The sequence below is a fragment of the Siphateles boraxobius genome, unplaced genomic scaffold (genome assembly GCF_051911475.1).
Source record: "Siphateles boraxobius isolate OS27281-9 unplaced genomic scaffold, OSU_SipBor_1 7, whole genome shotgun sequence".
Lineage (NCBI taxonomy): Eukaryota > Metazoa > Chordata > Actinopteri > Cypriniformes > Leuciscidae > Siphateles > Siphateles boraxobius.
In genome coordinates this window covers 18,876,649-18,896,142 of record NW_027509197.1, presented here as the reverse complement: position 1 = coordinate 18,896,142, position 19,494 = coordinate 18,876,649, and the positions used below count along the sequence as shown (strand labels likewise).

Sequence of the window (19,494 nt, the reverse complement as noted above, 5' to 3'; positions counted from 1 at the left end):
TTTCACAATGACACTCTTTACTCGCATTACTCTGATGGGTTGGGCTAACTACCACAGCAACCAGGCAGGCCCCTCCCCTGGGTGTGTGAGAAGTTTTTAAGTGGAGTGTTGGGAATGTTGTTTTTAGAGAGGCGCAGAAGGCAGGAGAGTGTCTGTGAGAGTCAATCTAACCACACCATTCAAACCACCAGCTTTGACTCTAGGATGGGTGAAGACTCCTCTCACGCCGAGCGAAGCACAGCCACCTTACCCATGGAGGAAAGCCCCCTGACGCCACCAGCTCCGGATGCTCAGGATGCTCAAGATCTCCTTGTTCCGAGCTTCAGCCCCAGCCCGGTGCCCTCCTCCCCTGTCAACACCCTTTCCCGTCTGGGCCCCAAGTCCCCCACCAGCCCCACGGCCCCTGGCAGCCAGGTCAGCGCCATCACGGTGGTGGCTCTGCTCGACAAGCTGGTGGTGATGATCGAGGCGGTGCAGGATAACCAGCGAAGGATGGAGAAGAAGCAGGCCGAGCTGGAGGGGGCTGTCAGGGTGGTGCAGGGGGATGTGACCCGGCTTACCAAGAGCCACGCGTCCACGGCCAACAGTGTGGCCAAGCTGCTGGAGCGCTCGCGCAAGACTGGTAACAACGTGAAGGAGGTGAGGGAGCGCCTGGATAAACAGAGCGGCCAGGTGAAGCGTCTGGAGGCCAACCACGCCCATCTACTGAAGAGGAACCACTTTAAGGTGGTCATCTTTCAGGTGAGCAGAATGAGATCTTTACTCTTGAGGAAACTTTAACTTTAAAATATGTCTGAATGAGGTTTTTATACACTTGAGGAACATTTAAGGACAAAAATAATCTAAAAATGTTTAGACTTGAGCCTAAATATATACTTTATACATATTGATATATATATATATATATATATATATAGAGAGAGAGAGAGAGAGAGAGAGAGAGAGAGAGAGAGAGAGAGAGAGAGAGAGAGAGAGAGAGAGAGAGAGAGAGAGAGAGAGAGAGAGAGAGAGAGAGAATGTAGTCTGAATGAGGTTTGTGTACACCTGAGGACAACTTATAAGTTGTTTTTCATACAGGTAATACATTTTAAAGCTATAAAGTTATACATCAACACATACTTTCTAACTCTTCCTATACAAGAATTGTGTATTATTTTAAGTTGAATTCCATGTAGATTTTCGATCCTTTAGAGAGTTTGCAAGAGGGTGCACACAATAATTACACAATAATTGTAAAGAAAGTTAGATTTCAGTGTTTTTGGGGATTTAGTTGTGTGTGACAGGAACAGGACACGTGTGCAGTAGTGTATCATGAATGAAACTAAAGTGTATGGGAATTCTTCCTGTGACTGCAGCTGGGATGAAATGTTTGAGGTTTGTGCAGATTGCAGAGGAATGGTAATATGTGCATTTGTGTTTGAGCATTTTAAAACTGTGTACTGTTAAAGCATGTGAATGAGTTGTCAGTAGCTGATCTTGAGCTTCCTGGAAAACTCTCACATTCTTCATCATCCGTTACCATAAGGCTCAAAGGTCACTTTGTTTACAATGGGTGCATGTGTAAAAAGCCTCGCCTTACAAATAAATGTAAAACAAACTGAGATTGTAACGTCTTCTGGCTAAACCAGCTTTGTGACCTGTGCTTTAGTTTGCTACTTTACTCTAATCTTTTGGTGAGGTGTTTTGTATGTTCAGGTAATGCAATTTTACACACTCAGGAAGTGCTATTATACTTTATGCCGGTTGGTTAATGTAAAGGGTGTGTCATGTTGATTTAAGCAACTGTGTGGGGCTCATGCTTTTAGAATAGTTCTTATCTGATTGCCCTGGAGCGAGCCACATGCAGCTTACATGCTGGGACAGTGATCTTTAACTTGTAGAAGCAGGTAGAGGCATTTCTTAGGGGTGTTCGAGGTCTGCTTTCAAAATGATTTCTGGGAATCAGTTTTCCTGAGGCTAATGTTATTCAATAGCAGAATGAGCTAAATGTCAAAGCGAGTGTTTGAACCTCAATAGATATGAAAGCACATACTTTTATCTAGCTCCTTTGAGACTAATATCCTGATCCATCATTTCAACACCTGATCATTTATGAAGCATAAAATGTCAAATGGTTTTATTTTTTGGACAAAACACTGAAGGGAACAGATTTTTAGACTTAGCATCTAATTCAAAATTATTAACTTTATAGAGACTCTTGAGGAAAACAGGAACTTTTCAGGATATTTCTTTTAATAAGTTATTTTAATAAGAGCAATCTATCAGTGTGGAGAGAGTTGGTTATATGGGTGATGACTCTTGAGTAATCCAGCTGTCAGAGAGGAAGCCTATGAGGCTGAACAGTGTGACTAATGGTTGATCCCAAGTCTTAACCGTTCCTCTTGCGATTGCTGGCAGCAGGTGATTTTCTAAAGTGATAATCAGCCTGTATTCAGCCTGTTAAAACACTTTGGCATGAGTGCAGGCTTGCAGAAAGTTTGCTGCAGGAGATTGTAATATCTACTTTGGGAATGTGTTGGAAGATGAAAAGAAGAGACAAGACACACGCACACGCAAGACACACGCACACATTCACTGGACTAGCACTTCTGATGTGTTCTTTTGTGTTTTGTTTGTTTGAGTGTACTGAAATACACTTTTTTTATAGAAATTAATACTTCTATTTTGCAAGGACACATTAAATTGATCAAAGATTACAGTAAAGGTAGTTGTAATGTTACAAAAATATGTCTATTTTTAAATAAATGTTGTTCTTTTTAACTTTCTATTCATAAAAGAATTCTGAAACAATTTATCACGGTTACCACAAAAATAATAAGCAGTATTAAAATGTTTCTTTAGTAATAAATCAGCATATTAGAGTGATTTCTGAAGGATCACGTGACACTGAAGACTGGAGGAATGATGCTGAAAATCCAGCTTTGCCATCACAGGAATAAATTTACATTTTAAAATATATTAATATAGAAAACAATCTTAAATTGTAATAATATTTCTCAATATTTTACTGTTTTTACTGTATTTTTGATAAAGATAAATCAGCCTTTCTTATCTCATCTTATCTTAAACTTTATCTCACAATTATCTTTTTTTATTTCATTCACCTGACTTTAGTTCTAGAGTATTTTTGGTCAAAACACACTTTCCCATGTTGTAAAATGCCTCAAAGAGTGATAGGACAGCACAGGCATGTACTTTCCCTTCTTGTTTGGGACATTGACACATGTTTGGCATTATAGCAGGTGATGCTTCACATTTAATGCACATGTGTCAAGACAAATATGACGTGATAATGATCTTTCATTCACTGACTCTTTTAAATCAAGACGTTTCTCTTCTTTTTGTTCCCTGTTTTTGTTAATGGAAAGTGATGTGCCTGTCCGTATAACGTAAAGGCCATTAAAACAACGGTGTATTGTTCTGTGGCGCGACCTCCCCTTTTACACTCTATTGAAAGTAAACACAGAATACAAACACGTGGAGAACCGTACTGTCTCAGAAGTTTGCTTTGGAAGAGCACTGTTGCTCTTTGATTGCGCATTTGCTTGTTTTGTTTAATTTTTGGCATCTTGACGATGCTCACCCAGCCTCTATGGTAATTATAAATGTTCTGTGCACTGTGTAAAGGCATTTGAAGATGGAAGGCGTAGTTTGAACACACAAGGGCCCTCCGAAAGAAAGAAAGAACTGCAGTAAACACACTGAGTTTGGCACTGAAAATGCATGTGTGTGGGAGAGAAAGTCCGGTCAACTGCCTCGTTTCCATTAACAAGCACTAATGATCTGCCGTAATTCATGCCCATTTAAAGCTCTGTTTGTTTATGTTTAATGCATCACTGCTCTTTCTGTGTTCTCAGGAATACGTGAGTGTTGATTCTTGAAAAATGTGGTTCTACGTGCTGAAGCTCTTCAGTGAAGCAACTTCGGCCTTTTTGTGTTTGTGGTTGCCAGTTCCTGTGAAATGATAATAAAATGTATTTACGGCAATAATCTAGACAACTGCTGAGAACTTTTGCTTTATTTGTTAATATAAGATATAAATATTGGTTATAAATGTGTGTTTTCCGTGACGTCAAGAAGAAAAACTCTTTCTACTTATAAGGGATAACATGCACCTTAAACGTCTTTACCAAGGCGTGCAAAGTTTGGCAAGCTGTATGAGTGATGGCAAACATGAGGATTTTATGGATAGTTATAAAACATGTTTTATTGCTTTTATGTTTTTGAAGGAAGGAAAGATTTGGCTGAGATGTTTCTGCAGTGGGCTTTCACAAAACCATCTGACAACTGTCATTTTTTACACCTTTGTAGTCGCTCCGATTCCCCTCATTAGTTCCCCCTCTGAAATCCTGTTAACATTCTAAGGGTTTATTTTGGCCCAGAGGTGCCATAGAACGCCTAGGATGATGTGTGTCTGCTTGAGATCCAAGCAATGCCACGTATGGTTGACCAAGGCAATCCATCGGCATTTGTTTAATTGCGCATAACATAGATGTTTAATTCTCAAGATCAGGATCTTCAATGAAAGGTAAAACAAATAAGAGTGTGCAAATGTGAATTGTGGGAAAGTGACAGTCTTTCAGTATGGGAGAAAGGAAACAAACCGATAGCCAGTGTTTACAGGCCCTCCCATAATGAGAACGAGCTTTTTATAGCGACAGAGCAGATTCAAAACACATTCAGTCTGATAATTCTGCACCATAACACTTGGTTATACAACAAAACACATTCTTTCATCAATCAAAAGCATGATTTCCTTAAAGATGTGTATCCATTTTGTGCAGCGGATGCATACAGCACAGCACACACATTCAATTGTTGTATTCCTAGGCTGCCTTTCATTATGATTCCTGTCCCATTATCTGAGCTCCACCCTCAATAAAGATTCACCTTAAAGCTAATCTGAGTTAGAGGAAGAAAAGAAAGAAAGAAAGAAAGAAAGAAAGAAAGAAAGAAAGAAAGAAAGAAAGAAAGAAAGAAAGACATGACAGCTTCAAGGCCAGGGAAGAGATTGTGATGAGGGAGGAAACGGCAGGGGAGCAGATCAAATATATTGAACTGGACGAGAACAATGGAAAACATACTGATGTATGAGAGAGAGAGAGAGAGAGAGAGAGAGAGAGAGAGAGAGAGAGAGAGAGAGACTCAGGCATGTTTGGACCCCGTGCTGTATTTCTGGTTTGACAACTTGACTCCTCCCTTTATCTCTGAACCAACATAAGCACACACATATAACTGTTTGTTTATTACAACGTTCTGAAATACTTGATTCTGATTGGTCAATCGCAGCATTCTGTTGTCAAATATGTTTGAATAATGACAGCCAAACTTTAAATTTGATTGTTGCCCCAGCAACGACCTATTCTTTACTAGTTTCATGTTTCTCATATCACTCCAAAGATAATGTCCGGCCAACAAACACCCAGTCAGGGTTTATTTTGTGATGATGACCGACTAACTGTACCTTACTTAATTGTTTTATTTTTATTCTATTCAAATATGCAAGGATAAACGAACAACCATAATGATTCACCTTTTCACTTTGGTGCAGTGAAGCTGAAGTGTGCTCATGCACTTTTCTGCCTCCTAGCCCCGATTCCTTCTGCACCCAGCTCAGTAATGTTTGCAAGGGATCACAGTTGAGTGCGGTATGGCTCATACTGAACAACACAGATTTTTGTCCAATCAAATGTTCAAAGGATTAAGAATGCCCCAACCGCTGAATGTAAACACCACCTGTAACTGACTAGAAAGTAGCAATGGTTCACTGCTTAATATAATTAAAGCATATTGGCTTTTTTTTTTAAGTGGACAAGCTCTTTGTTATGCCCTGTTTAAACTAGAATTGCATTGGGGTGAGGTGGGGTGAGATCTGAAAAAGTCAAGCCCTGTGAAGATGAAATGATCCAGACACACTCATTCTGCAGGTGTTATTAGACTAGCTCAAATAAATACAGTCTAATTAGAAAAATGATACTTCAGGGAGCATGACTAATCATGTGATTAATTCAAGCGGCCAGACAGACAGAGACAATGAAGCTTTCTTAAAATGAACCTGAGAGAGAGAGAATGAGATGCAATCAGACCCCTTCTTAGATAGCTTAGTTCTTAGGACATAATAATTCAAATTTAATTTTATATAAAACAAATACTCTTCATTTCTGCAGGGGAGTAAACATCTGCTAATTCCGTAAAAGACTGTCAAAAGTCCACAGATGGCCCTTTAAGTATCACTTTCCCATAGTTTTCACCACAATACCACAGATCAGAGGCTTTGATAGCATATTGCTTTGCCCAGCATCTCACTGAACTGTGTGTTCAAGCCAGTTGGCTGTTGCTTTATACTTATTCTCTCCATCTGGATTTTCCCTGAACTTTTTCCACACATCATAAACAGGTAACGGATGAGCGTGCGTGTGTGTGTGAGTTTTATGGGGCATCACATATGGTCTGGAAGTCACGTGTTTTATGTGTTCAGATACTTATAAACATGTTTTATAATTCATTTGAATGGGGTTAAATTAGAGAAAACGGTTTCAGCCCTGATATTCAGTCATAATATTCATAGTTAGACATTAATTAACCAACAATCAAAACTTGTGCAGATGGTGTAGACTTTTTATGAGTCAGATTTGCATAGGAATGGACAGTTGCAGAATCATTTTCCCATAATGAGAAGACAATGTACAAAGACTTTACCTTTTGTACTCTGCCTTTGTTGATTTATTGTGTGTGTATTTTTATATTCGTTTTTCTCCATTTTTTTATTTTTTTTTTATTATAAACTATAATTTAGGCTTATTATCATTAACTAAAATACTAAAAATATTTTTACAACCCCTTTTTTGTTAAAGGTATAGCGGAGGATTTTCTTTTTCCGGGTGGGTAGCCTATACTATTGGTCCACCTAAGTGTCAATCATTCTGGTGATATGTTTACGTAAAGCCGTTGTATGTGCTCGTCCCTAGTTTTCGCTTTTTGCGGATGCGCACTTCATGTGTATTATGTGTGATGAGATACGGTTTGAGACATTCCTTTGAAAATGGCTGAGGGTCGAAAGAGAAAAAATGTATACGAAGTGTATGGTAAGAAGAGAAAGGCCGCAGAATATAGAAACAAGACCAGAGTGATTTTGGGTGAATATTTCACACGCTGGCGTGCGCTAAAAGCACAGGTTGGGCTTCCCACTGATGCCGCAGTCGCGAAGATTCTACTAGACAGCTAAAGTTTGTCATCCATTGAAATCCATTTAAAATCACTTCTAGTAAAAGTTAATTTAAGCTATGATTAGCGATGCTAGCCCTAGCACAAGTCATGCACCGCGTAGACACGGTAAACATCTCAATTTGTCTAAAGTAGCCTTATGACCAAATGGTAAATGGTATCACGCTGAAATATTCTAAAACCTTGTGTGTTCATTTTCGATAATTACAATGTGTTCCCTTTCAGTCGATAACGTCGGACGTAGTCGACGCGACGGAAAAGGGATCACGCTAGGGAGCCTATCATCTTCGATTACTATTGAACGAGCCAATGGAATTTGGCGTGCGTGATTTGCATCACACACTCCGCCCCCGCGGCGCGGGTATAAATACGGAAGTGGATGCACGCACTAGTTGCCTTTCGCTTCGGAGCCGTTCGTCTTTGATGTCTCTGAAGAGTGCTGTTGTGTTCAACGAGCGAGTGTGTCGGTGTTCTTGCGGGAAGACCTCTCCAGTGTTGGTGTTCTACAGCGTGGTGCAGCGGTGATCGCGAGCTTCTCAGCTCTCAACTGCTGTTTTAACAGCATCAAATTTCTACTGTTTGTTTGTGTGTTGACGGTTGGTTAGAGGGCGAGAAGTGAGTGGTTCACTGTTAGTTGAAAGACTATTCAGTGTTTGCCGCGGTCATTCCCTGTGTGCTCCGGCACTGGTGACGGTCCCATTTCCTAAAAGAGCAACACGGGTGTGAGTGCGTCTTTTTCAAGATGCCATTCCATCCGTGCGTTTCTGGGTGCGGTCTGGCACTATCCCCTTCTGACGGTCACGAAAGTTGTGTCGCATGTTTGGGCTTACAGCATGCTGAGGCAGCTTTCGTGGATGAGACATGTTCTCACTGCGGGAACATATCCATCTCGGTGTTGAGATCTAGACTCGCCTTCGTTAAAAGCGTTGGCGCAGTCCCCACCTCTGGGCCCCGCCCCTGTTCTTCCTCTGGGTTACCTTCCCAGAGGAGGACTGGGGTGCCGTCCAAGCTGGGTGATCTGAGGATCACAGTGAGGGGTAATCCGCCCGGCCACGCCCCGTGGGTCCCTCACTCCTCTTTCACACCGCAACCGGTGGAGCTCCCCATTGATCCCGCTGGTCCCTCTGTAATGGACGGGCCAGCCGTGTCATTTGGGGCCCCTCCAGGGGATACGTTGTCAATCGCAGCATCGGAGGGGGAGCTGAACTCTGGAGATGATGACTCGGCTGCACTGCCTCCCTCCGGGAGACCAGTGTTGCCCGAGCCAGATCCAGAGATGTCAGCTATGCTGAAAAAGGCCGCCGAGGCGGTAGGGCTCGTGTGGAACCCTCCACCGTGTCCCGAGCCGTCTCGGTTGGATGATTGGTATATCGGGGCGGGCCGTACTGGTTCTCAGTCCGCCGCCCCGGTTCCTTTCTTTCCTGAAGTGCATGAGGAGCTTACGAGGGCATGGATGGCACCTTTCTCTGCCAGAAACCGCCTGAGTAGCTCCTCCCCTCTCACTACCCTTGATGGGGGAGCGGTGAAGGGTTACGAGGCTATCCCTCCGGTGGAGCGGGCCGTTGCGATGCAGTTATGCCCAACGGCGGCCGCTTCCTGGAGAGGTGATCCTCGTCACCCCTCTAAAGCCTGTAAGTTCTCGTCCGCTCTTACGGGCAAGGCTTACAAAGCTTGTGGGCAAGCCGCTTCCTCCTTGCATGCCATGGCGTTGCTCCAGGTCCACCAGGCCCAGGCACTCATGAACATGCACGAGGGTAGTTCGGACCCTGAGCTCATGGGTGAGCTCCGCACTGCAACTGACCTCGCCCTCCGGGCGGCGAAGGTTGCAGCTCGCGCGGTGGGTTCGGCGATGTCCACACTAGTGGTCCAGGAGCGCCATCTCTGGCTCAACCTGGCCGATATGAGAGATGCGGACAAGGTTCGGTTCCTGGACTCTCCCATTTCCCAGGTTGGGTTATTCGGCGACGCTGTGGAGAACTTTGCCCAACAGTTCTCTACAGCTCAGAAGCAGACGGAGGCCATCCGGCACATCCTGCCTCGGAGGGACGCTGCTGCCTCCACCCGCCCCCCGAGGTCAGATCCTCCGCCTGCTCGTCGCCGAGGGCGTCCGCCTGCAGCCGCCTCAGCTCCCGCCGAACCACCGCAGCAGCCTTCACCCAGGTTCCGGCGCGGAGCCGGTCGCGGAAGGGGCGCCCAGCCCGCTCCAGGCGCTGCCAAGCCAGGTGGTAAGTTCCAGCGCAAAAGAAAACGCTGAACCTGGACGGGCTCTCAGGGATGGAGGAGTTGCTTGTGGAGTGGTCGCCGATCCACTCCCTCTGGCTGGTTGGAGGGCCGGCTGGAGTTTTTTGTTATGTGTGTGTCTGTTCCGCCGCTGGCCCCTATAAAAACGGGGTCAGCGGTACCCACATATTCAGAAAAAGAGCAATTTTTCTATTCCTGAGTCCCAAGTGGGCCAGTATGGCGGATGTGACCCTGTATAATAGCCTTACATCTCCCAGCTTCCCTTGGTCGCCAACAGGCAGCTTGGGGCGTTCGAGGACCCGGTCATCCGCCTTCTCACGTCCCCTGCCGCTGGTGGAGACAGGTAAGTGTTGCACTGCACACTAACACCACTGTCTCTACTTTGCTGCCCCACCTCAGGCTCGGCGACCCCGCTCAGGTCAGTGATAGTAACATCACATTAGGTGTTGAGCAGACGTGCTCCTGAAAATTCAGTGATATTCTTCACACCAAGTGTTGAGCAGTGCTCCTGACTTGTGCGTGCTTATCTCATCCTGCTGGCGAAGGATTTGATATAGCCGCTCCTCCAGCCGGTACGAAGGCCAGTTGTAAACTCGTTCTTCGTGCTACTAGGTGGTGGGTTGTGACCATCTTGGCCCAAGATTGGTCTGCAGCTTTGGCCTGAAGGACACGTGGTGTCCTTCCCCTCGAGTGCTCCAGAGCCCGTTGGGTCTTCAGGTCAACTGGAAGAGAGCTCGCCCACGGGCTGAGTATCTCTGTTTCAGTTTTGGAGAGGTACTCGATCCAACACGTCTCTCCAGTGAGAATGTGTTCAGCCGGTGTTGAAGTGAGAAAGGGTCCCACTGAAAAGATTCAGAGGCTCCTGGGGTATACGATAGCGACAGCCTAAGTTGGCTTCCTCCGTATGTGACCGCTTCAGCGCTAGCCTTACGATCGAGTCCCGAGGTGACCAAGGGCGTGTTTTAACGGGGGCCTGGGCGACCCCCGACTACACGGGCATTCGTGCCTCGAGTTGTTAGACATTGCGGGTGTCACAAACTCTCCCGTCACCTCCTCCTTGGAGTCAGACGCTTCTGAGGGCGCCTTGTTCCACCCCTCCCGCTTACTCAATCGTGCCGCCATCGAGCCTCACGACAGTTATAGCCAGGGCAAGTGGAGACTCCATCCCCTGGGTCCGCTGGGTCTTGACCATTCCGGGGCCGCTCAATTGCCCCCCCGGTTTTATTTTTCCGCCAGTGTTTGAGTAAACCGAGCGGACTACCCTTGGACAAACACGGGGTCCCAGCTGTCCCAGGGGCCCGCAGAATACGTTTAACCCCAGTGAGCCTTCTAAGAAGTGACGGCGACTCAGGGTCGCCTTGCGCTGCTCAGGTCAGTGAGATCATCACACTTCATGTTGAGCAGAGTTGCTCCTGAAACTCAGTGAAGTTCATCGCACTCAGGTGTTGAGCAGCAATGCTCCTGTAGCTCAGTGAGTCCATCACAGGTAGCGCAGTGAATTCATCACACGCAGTGCTGAGCAGAAATGCTCCTGGTGCTCAGTGAAGTTCCTCGCACTCAAGTGTTGAGCAGTAATGCTCCTGAAGCTCAGTGAGTTTATCACACTCAGGTGTTGAGCAGTAATGCTCCTGAAGCTCAGTGAACTTGTCACACTCAAGTGCTGAGCAGAAATGCTCCTGTCGTTCAGTGAAATTCTTCGCACTCAAGTGTTGAGCAGAAATGCTCCTGAAGCTCAGTGAGGGAATGCTCCTGAAGTTCAGTGAACTTGTCACACTCAAGTGCTGAGCAGAAATGCTCCTGTCGCTCAGTGAGGTTCTTCGTGCTCAAGTGTTGAGCAGAAATGCTCCTGAAGCTCGGTGAGTTTATCACACTCAGGTGTTGAGCAGGAATGCTCCTGAAGCTCAGTGAACTTGTCACACCCAAGTGCTGAGCAGAAAATGCTCCTGAAGCCCAGTGATCTTCACATGTTGTGTTGAGCAATGCTCCTGTCTTTTGCGCCCGTCACTTGCACCTACGTGCCATGTCAGGAGAGGAACAGGTCTTCATAGTTGCCCCTTATTGGCCCAACTAGACCTGGTTCCCTTCAACAGCCTTCCTGACTTCCCCTGGAAACTCTTTCGGGGACGGGGCACGATGGCACACGCGTTCTTCCCCCGGAGATTCCGGGCGGTCTTACATCTGAACGCGGAGGTTCAGGTGGCTATCACAAGACATGTGATAGTTACCATCACTTCTGCGAGCACCCCCTAGAATTGGGTAGCGTGCTTACGCCTTTAGAAGTGGAACCTAGTCGTTGAGTGCGTCTTCTCTCCTGAGGAGATCCTGAAAGCTTTCGATCACTTCAGTGTCCTCTTTCCTGCAAAATGGGTTGCAGTAGGCTGTTTTCCTAAATCACCCTCAAAATGATGTTGCCTCGGTGTTTAAACGACGCTCATCGTGTTGCAGAAGTATGCAGAAGCACGTTCTGGTCGTCAGGTTCCTGAGGAGCAAGGTCTTGTAAATCCTTGTGTCCCTCTTTATCCTCTTGGGCCTTGTCCCTGGTGCGACTGCACTGCAGAGACCGCCCCTGAGCCACTGCAGGTAGTGAGTTAAAAATTCTGTTATATCAGTTCTCCTGCTCGCGTGGTCTCTACTAGAGGGTAGGGACTTGCTCGCTTTCGGTCAACGTATTGTGCCTGGAGTCTGGGCCGGCTAACTCTCACAGGCTGAGACCCCGGCTCGGATTGTGCCCAAGGTTCCTACCTCTCCCGTAATAGGAGCAGGTGGTGAGCCTGCAAGCGCTGCCCTGGAGGAGGCAGATCCAGCCCTGGCTTCTCTGTCCGTTTGCTTGGACGTGTACAGAATGCAAGTCATAGACCTCAGACCAGCTCTTCAAATATCTGTTGGAATTCAGCAGAGAGGGAAGGCTGTTTCCATGCAAAGTTGCACTTAGTGCTTGCCTTCATTTCGGCAAAGATCCGAGATGCAACATGTCCACTTAGGTGTTGAGCTCCTCTATGATGAGTGTAAAGGGCTCCGCCTGGGCGTTGACGATATACTTTGCTAAACAGATTCTAGAGTTGGGGGCTGGACGACACCTGGTTGAACCGCTGCTTCCCGTGGGCTCCCTTCTCATGAAGCCAGTTTCACCGTGAGCCCGGTTCAAGTGTCGGCTTGCTGCGCCATTCCCCTCCTATGGACTGGATACGTGCGCCTTTTTACTCCAGTTGAGTTCCCTTAAAATTGAACCCTGTTGAGTTCCTCCACACCCCTCCGACGTCGGACGTGCGGAACGTCTGGTGTTAGGCCTACCACTCGTAAGCAGTGTGGAACCTGTGTTAGGCTGGGTCCATATGTTGCGGTCCCTTCGGTGACCCCATATGTATATTCTTCCACGATACGGCTCCGTGCGGTGAGCCCGTGTCTTCCCTCGGCAGAGTCTCTCTGCCGTCACTGTCCGGTGTGTCTCCCCCCGTCTTAGGCTGGAGCCACCCCAGTGACATTCCATATGTTAGACTGCCCGGTTTCCGCCCAGTTCATATGTGTATTCTCCACATTACCTCCCTCTGGGTTGGATGTGGCTTCCGCAGCGTCCCTTCCTTCCAACGTACGGGGAACGCTTTCCCAGTGGTCCTGTAGGAACAGCAGTGACTTCCCTGGCCTAAGCCCTGTCCTTCCCCGCCTTAAGTTTGCGGGGGCATCAGGAGGCTTTGGTTTAGGCACTGGAAGGTGGCAGCGTTAGTGGCGTGTTCAATGGTTGATCCCATTTCAGTCGCGTCGACTACGTCCGACGTTATTGACTGAAAGGGAACGTCCTGGTTGCGTATGCAACCCACCGTTCCCTGAAGGAGGGAACGGAGGACGTAGTCCCCTTGCCACTACCGCTGGACCACCGCTGACCCCGGGTTACTCTCGGCTCCTCAGCGAAAAGCAACTAGTGCGTGCATCCACTTCCGTATTTATACCCGCGCCGCGGGGGCGGAGTGTGTGATGCAAATCACGCACGCCAAATTCCATTGGCTCGTTCAATAGTAATCGAAGATGATAGGCTCCCTAGCGTGATCCCATTTCAGTCGCGTCGACTACGTCCTCCGTTCCCTCCTTCAGGGAACGGTGGGTTGCATACGCAACCAGGACGTTCACCATAGTATTTATTACACAAATGCAACAAGCTACTTCTCCATTGCATATCATGTCTTGAGTCCTCGGTCACTCAATCGAGCAGTATAATAAGTAAATAAAACACGGAAGGGCAATTTACATTTTGTCTTGCGTGAATTTTTTTGAGTTAGTTTATAATTTAATAGGCGTTACCTCTCGGGAGCAAATAGAGTGTTGCGCATGTGCATTTTTAAAAAATTTGGAGAGGGCGGGACTTCTCTAAAATTCGGAAAGATCCTCCGCTATACCTTTAACTAAAATAACTGAAATAAGTATTAGATGAAAAACTAAACTAAAGTAAAAAAGCTTACAGATCATAAACTAAAAAAAGTTGTTTTAGTGTTTAGTTACCCTTTAATAAATACTACTAGTATATGAATAATTCTAAAATAACACTGCTATAATCGGCTTCTAAATCTGCTAGAAGTTTTTGTATTTTTGTATTAAATATTGCATTGTACTCTGTAGTCACAATCTTTGAGAGCCAGTTTCACTTGGTAAGAACAAATGTGATACTGCTAACATCTAACAGTGACACATCCTTCCTTTGTGCTTTTTTTAATAGTATCATCCAATATTGTTCTCATATTTGTCTTTCCTGTGTTTCTTTATGCTTTCCGTTGCCCTTGTGTTGTCTGTGCAGGACGTAAGAGCGCACACACGAACACACACACACACACACACACACACACACACACACACACACACACACACACACACACACACACACGAACACACACACACACACACACACACACACACACACACACACACACACACACACACACACACACACACACACACACACACATACACACACACACACACACACACACACACCAGTGTCTCTCATCTCTTTCGATGTTTCCACTCCAAAAAGTCCAGGGGCCTCCAGCGGGTAGCATTAATTATCCAGGCTCCTATTACACACACTGAACCAGGGGTATCAGCATGTGACACAATGTTTTCAAACGTTTTCTTCAGTCTCCTCCTCTTTCTCTTCCTCTGAGCCTTACAAGCCATTATGTATTTAGATAAAGGTCAAAATCTGAATGGCAAATGTCTTGATTTATCACTCTGTTACAAGGTCTGAAAAACAAATGTTAAGAAAGGTGGATACAGAGCGGAATCAGAAAGACTTAAACAGCTTCAAAGAATGCATGATGATAAATTAAGGGTGAAGCCAACCAAAACAAAGAGTCCCTGCTTTGGTTTTCAGCTTGTAATCAAAATGTGAATGTATGTAGAGAAAAGTATACTGTTACATGAAGTCATTCCCAAAGGATTTAGTAAAATATGCATCATTTTATTTATATATGTTAGTTTTACTAGACGTTATGACACTGTTACTGTTCAGACTCTTTTAATAAAGCCATCAAATTGGGGTCGACCTACTACTGTGTGAAATTTCCCAGGCTTATAGAGATATATTTCATATGTGCACTTTTCATCTGACAAGACCCTCAAGGTACAAACTAATTAGATTGAGCAATTCGAAGAATACAGAATTCAAAGGTTTTTTTTATATCTAATAACGAAATCCCTAAATCTCATCTGTGTAGTTTCTTGGTAAATTAACGTTCTTGTATAGTTGGCTGAAAATATAATATAAAGGTGTTGCCTAAGTTTCACTCTATTATTAATTACGAAATAGAATACAAATATAGACATTACCAGGTAATCACAATTTAAAAGCTGATACTTTTACAGAACTAACCGAACACAGCCAACTCCCAGCTCTGGTTTCCATGTCGCTCTTGAACCTGAGGGGTGTTACATGTGCTCGTGAAGAAACTGGTTTGCCCAGAGTCAACACTGGTTTTGACTGGATCTCTGCCCTCGGGTGATGCTGGGTATTCAAAGTTGAAATGTTGAAAAAGATGAGCACAAGTACCATCCCTTTAGACATAAGAGAAAAAAAAACATTTGCCACACTTTTGGTAAAGGCTCTTCTTATATTTATCAAGATAGACATTGGGATTATTTATTATTGATTGTAAAAAGTGAGAGTTTGTAAACCAACTCTTGATAATGGCACAGAGTTTTGTGCACACAGACAAGGCATGAGGATCAGGTTGTCTTTACATTATGATGCTATCCATTTTATCCTGCATTATAATACAGTGCATGTTCAACAACTGGGAGCTCCCAATGTCTATTATGTTGCTTCTTTATTACAAGTTAAAGGAACATGTGATTTTGCAGTTCTTTTGAATTAATGAAAGCTAAATAGGCAATGTTTTTCATATACACTTTTTGATATACTGGTTGAAAAACTCTTCATATCCTAATTAATAATAGAAGTGGTCTAAATATTAAAAGATGTACAGTATATAGAGCTTATATAGAATATACTGTATATATAATGCATGTATATATATATATATATATATATCTTCTGTGGAAGTCTCAGGACCAAAATAATTTCAACGCTTTTCACATCCTCAGACTCTGATTTTCTTGGCAACACTATCAATGCCAAAATGAATCCCAGCAGTCAGGTGGTATAAGTCGGTCACCGTGATTTTGACCATGACTTAAGACACGTTCTGGGATCAACTTGTTTTGTTGATCCTGGAACAACATTCCTGTCCGAAAAATAATTGCTAACCCTACCCCTAAACCTAACCCATAATTATCCCTAAAATCAGAGGGAAATGATAGATGAATAACACAGATGTAGAAGCATCTAACCCTGGTTTTAAGCCTAAACTTGACATAACTGTAAACTTGCCCCTCAGATTTGATTGGTTGATTGCAGGAACATGTTGTACTTGGTGAAATCACGTTCAGAGCTCTATATGTTGTTACTTATGTTCATTATTATTGTAATGTTATGTGCTTTGAGACATGAGGTAATTTAACGCATGCAGTCTCGTGACACTTTGCAGACTCTGCTCAGGCTGTGCATGTTTTAGAGGAGGCGTGGCTTTGGAGAGAGTTCTGAAGGGAGGGTGGGATCTAATGCTTTCTATAGCCTCTATAAAACTGCTCACCCTAGCTTGAAAAGAGCATACAGTAAATGAGTGCTTTATAGGATAGAACATTGCTTGACTTGTAAAACGTTCATTTTCTAGATAGGGACACTGGCATCTGATGTGTTTAGACATGTACTTGCATTTGCAGTTTCATACTGAAATACTGGCATACAATAACAAATCTGTCATTTAGATGTTTAGAGCTTGGACAGTGCATGCTCAAACATTACTGGAAGTGTGCCTAGTGCCCTTAGGAGGGAGCAGGTGAGTGAGCAAAAGCTCCATTTGTGTTGTTAATCCGCCCTTCCCTGAGGGTCAGATCTTCAATTTACTCCTTAAGCGTGAAGCATAACCTCTGTAAACCTCAGCAGCCGTGTCTGAGGTATGTGTCAGGGGTCTGCGAGTGTGAGGGGAGACTGGGAGATAAGAGAAGATTCTGCACTGTCTGGGTTGGTCAGAGAGATGTTTTGGCATATTTTGTGATTTTTATTCATATTATTTCAGTGATTTAATATTTAATTATGCATTATGTATCAGTATTTTTTTTATCTCAGAACACATGCATAATCACAAAATATGAAACAAATATTAGTAATAATCAACATATATTCAACATTCAACATATATTAAACTACAGTTTACCCAAAAATCTTGACTTTTCATGTTTTTTTATGAATGTAACTTTTAAAGGAATTTGGCATGGGTGTGTTTGGGAGCTAAAATAATAAGCTTCTCTGTGTGTGTAAGAGCGAGATTTGAAAGGCTGTGGCATATTTGGTGTGTTTTTTTTTTGTTTGTTTGTTTGTTTATTGCATGATCAAATAACAAGATTTTAGTTTTGCAATTTTATTCATAAGAGTTTTAAATGAAAGCTTTTTAAGATAAATTTGGGGGGAAGAATAAACCTAAACCTTGTACCATTTTTGTTGCTTTGGAATAACTCCAAGACAATGCCTCTACATGTCTTCTGTAAAGCTAGCTGTGCCACAAACAGGTTTTTCCGCAGATTGCACAATATAACTTAAAAAACAACAGAGCAAACTGACACTGAAACCTCTTGTTTTGCTTGTTGATACAAGAATATTGTGTGTGGACCTGAAAAATCTTTACTGTACAACTAGCAATGTCAAGGCTGTGGGTTTGATTCCCAAGGAATGGAATTCCCAATGATTCATCAACTGATAAACTGTAGTGTCTTTGGAGAAGATTGTCTGTGAAATGTACTTGCACTATTAACATCCAAATACAAGTTATAGTAGGATTTACTATTACAGAATATATACACTGTAACCTTAAAGGGCAGGCATTAACACTCTGAACCTTTCAGTCTTTGTTAAATACATTTTCTTTTTCTCCAATTTCAGGAGGACAACGAAATCCCATCCACTCTACTCACTAAAGATGGCCTGGCCTCCACCTCTCAGGATGAAATCGCTCCATCTTCACCAACTCCACTCCCTGATTTAAACCGCTCTCAAGACGAAGGCTTGCAGACCGTCAGCCTCTCCTCTGATGATGATGAGGAAAAAGGAGCAATAAGCCCCCTGGCTGAGGGCGGCAATGATTCCCTGGTGGATCTGCATGAAGAGAGCCTCCCAGGCATGGGAGGCGAACGTCTGGAGCGTTCTCGTGCTGACAAGTTCAAGCGCTCCAGTCTGAAGAAAGTGGATAGTCTGAAAAAGGCCTTCTCGCGAAGCAGCATCGAGAAGCAGATCAACAAGATTGTGCCTGCAGAACAACGTGAGAAGATCAAGAAAAGCTTCATCCCCAACCACCCGAAGAGCTCCTCTTCCAAGAACTCGTCTTTCCGTGTCTCACCAATGACCTTCAATGTCAATAAGGTACGAGATGGAGACGTTGACTCCTCCCAGCAGCCCGGGAGCTTTCCCAGAAATCTCACCCCGGTGGATCTTCCCAACATTGGGGGACCTGACGGTGAGCTGCCCCTGGCTGAGTTACACTCCCAAAGTGAAAAAGCAAACGGAGATGATCAACACAGCCCCTCCTCCCCAGGTAGTGCCGATGGAGAGGTGTTTGTTACAGATAAGGCTGGAGATCTCGAGAACGGTCCATCTGCAACTCTGGCTGAAGAGGAAGTGGATAAAGAAGATGATGATTACTCCGATGATAATGATGGAAATGGGAAGGAGGAAGAGGAGGAAGAGAAAGAATCAAGACCCGCAGAAGGAGTGCTCGTGTCTCCGCCGTCGACTGCAGCTACTGTTGATCTAACTTCTTAAATATAGTTGTTTCTAGCCCTCTGATTTCCATCTACTTTTGAGACTTTGGGAAGCATAGTTTCTCCCTTGTGCCACTGGTATCTTGTCCCCAAGCTTTTTTAAAGTTAGCATGTCTGCTTAAATAGCATATCACCCTAAATTAACCCCAAATATAATGTAACTATAACCTATTGTGTTAAGTTCAGAAATTAAGCATGTTCTTAGGAGGAAATTCCATTTAGATTCCATTCCAAGTAGATTGTGTACAAAGGCCCAGAGAATTGTACAGCAGTTCAGACCACTGTCACCACAATGATACACCGAAATAGCTATATTTTCCTGTGGGATCCTGTGAATACCATGAAATTGACTGAACTGAAATGCCTGAACTCTCACTCTCTATTTTTTTTTTCTTTGTGTAGGAGAGGCAATGTGTGTGCCAATCTGCTCTTTGTTATGCTGGAGTCCAGACTCTCTTTTGTCAGTGTACATAAGATTTAGTATTAAATTGTCTACAATAAAGTACAATGGAAGTATTATGGTTTTTTGAAACAGTACTTTATTTTTTTTTCAATAACAGTATTATGATGCAAATACGTTGGAAGGATTGCAAACACCATCAAACATCATTACCATTATACCAATACAGTACTTTTTATAACGTATAAAACAGACAACTGCAAAAGGCAAAG

General features: G+C 44.1%; 1 protein-coding gene across 1 annotated transcript; it reads left to right on the top strand.

Moving 5' to 3' along the window:
* The first annotated feature begins 159 nt into the window (after positions 1–159).
* On the top strand, positions 160–19,338 carry cavin2a (caveolae associated protein 2a). Its single transcript, XM_077216246.1, has 2 exons — positions 160–741; positions 17,948–19,338. Exons 1-2 carry the CDS (start codon positions 205–207, stop codon positions 18,821–18,823), a joined length of 1,413 nt encoding a protein of 470 aa, XP_077072361.1. The 5' UTR covers positions 160–204; the 3' UTR covers positions 18,824–19,338.
* Positions 19,339–19,494: the final 156 nt, after the last annotated feature.

Excerpts from the sequence above, each read along its gene's own strand:
- cavin2a (XM_077216246.1), top strand. The coding sequence starts at position 205 with ATGGGTGAAGACTCCTCTCACGCCGAGCGAAGCACAGCCACCTTACCC. Across the intron at positions 742-17,947 it reads TTAAGGTGGTCATCTTTCAG|GAGGACAACGAAATCCCATC; the intron begins GTGAGCAGAATG and ends CTCCAATTTCAG.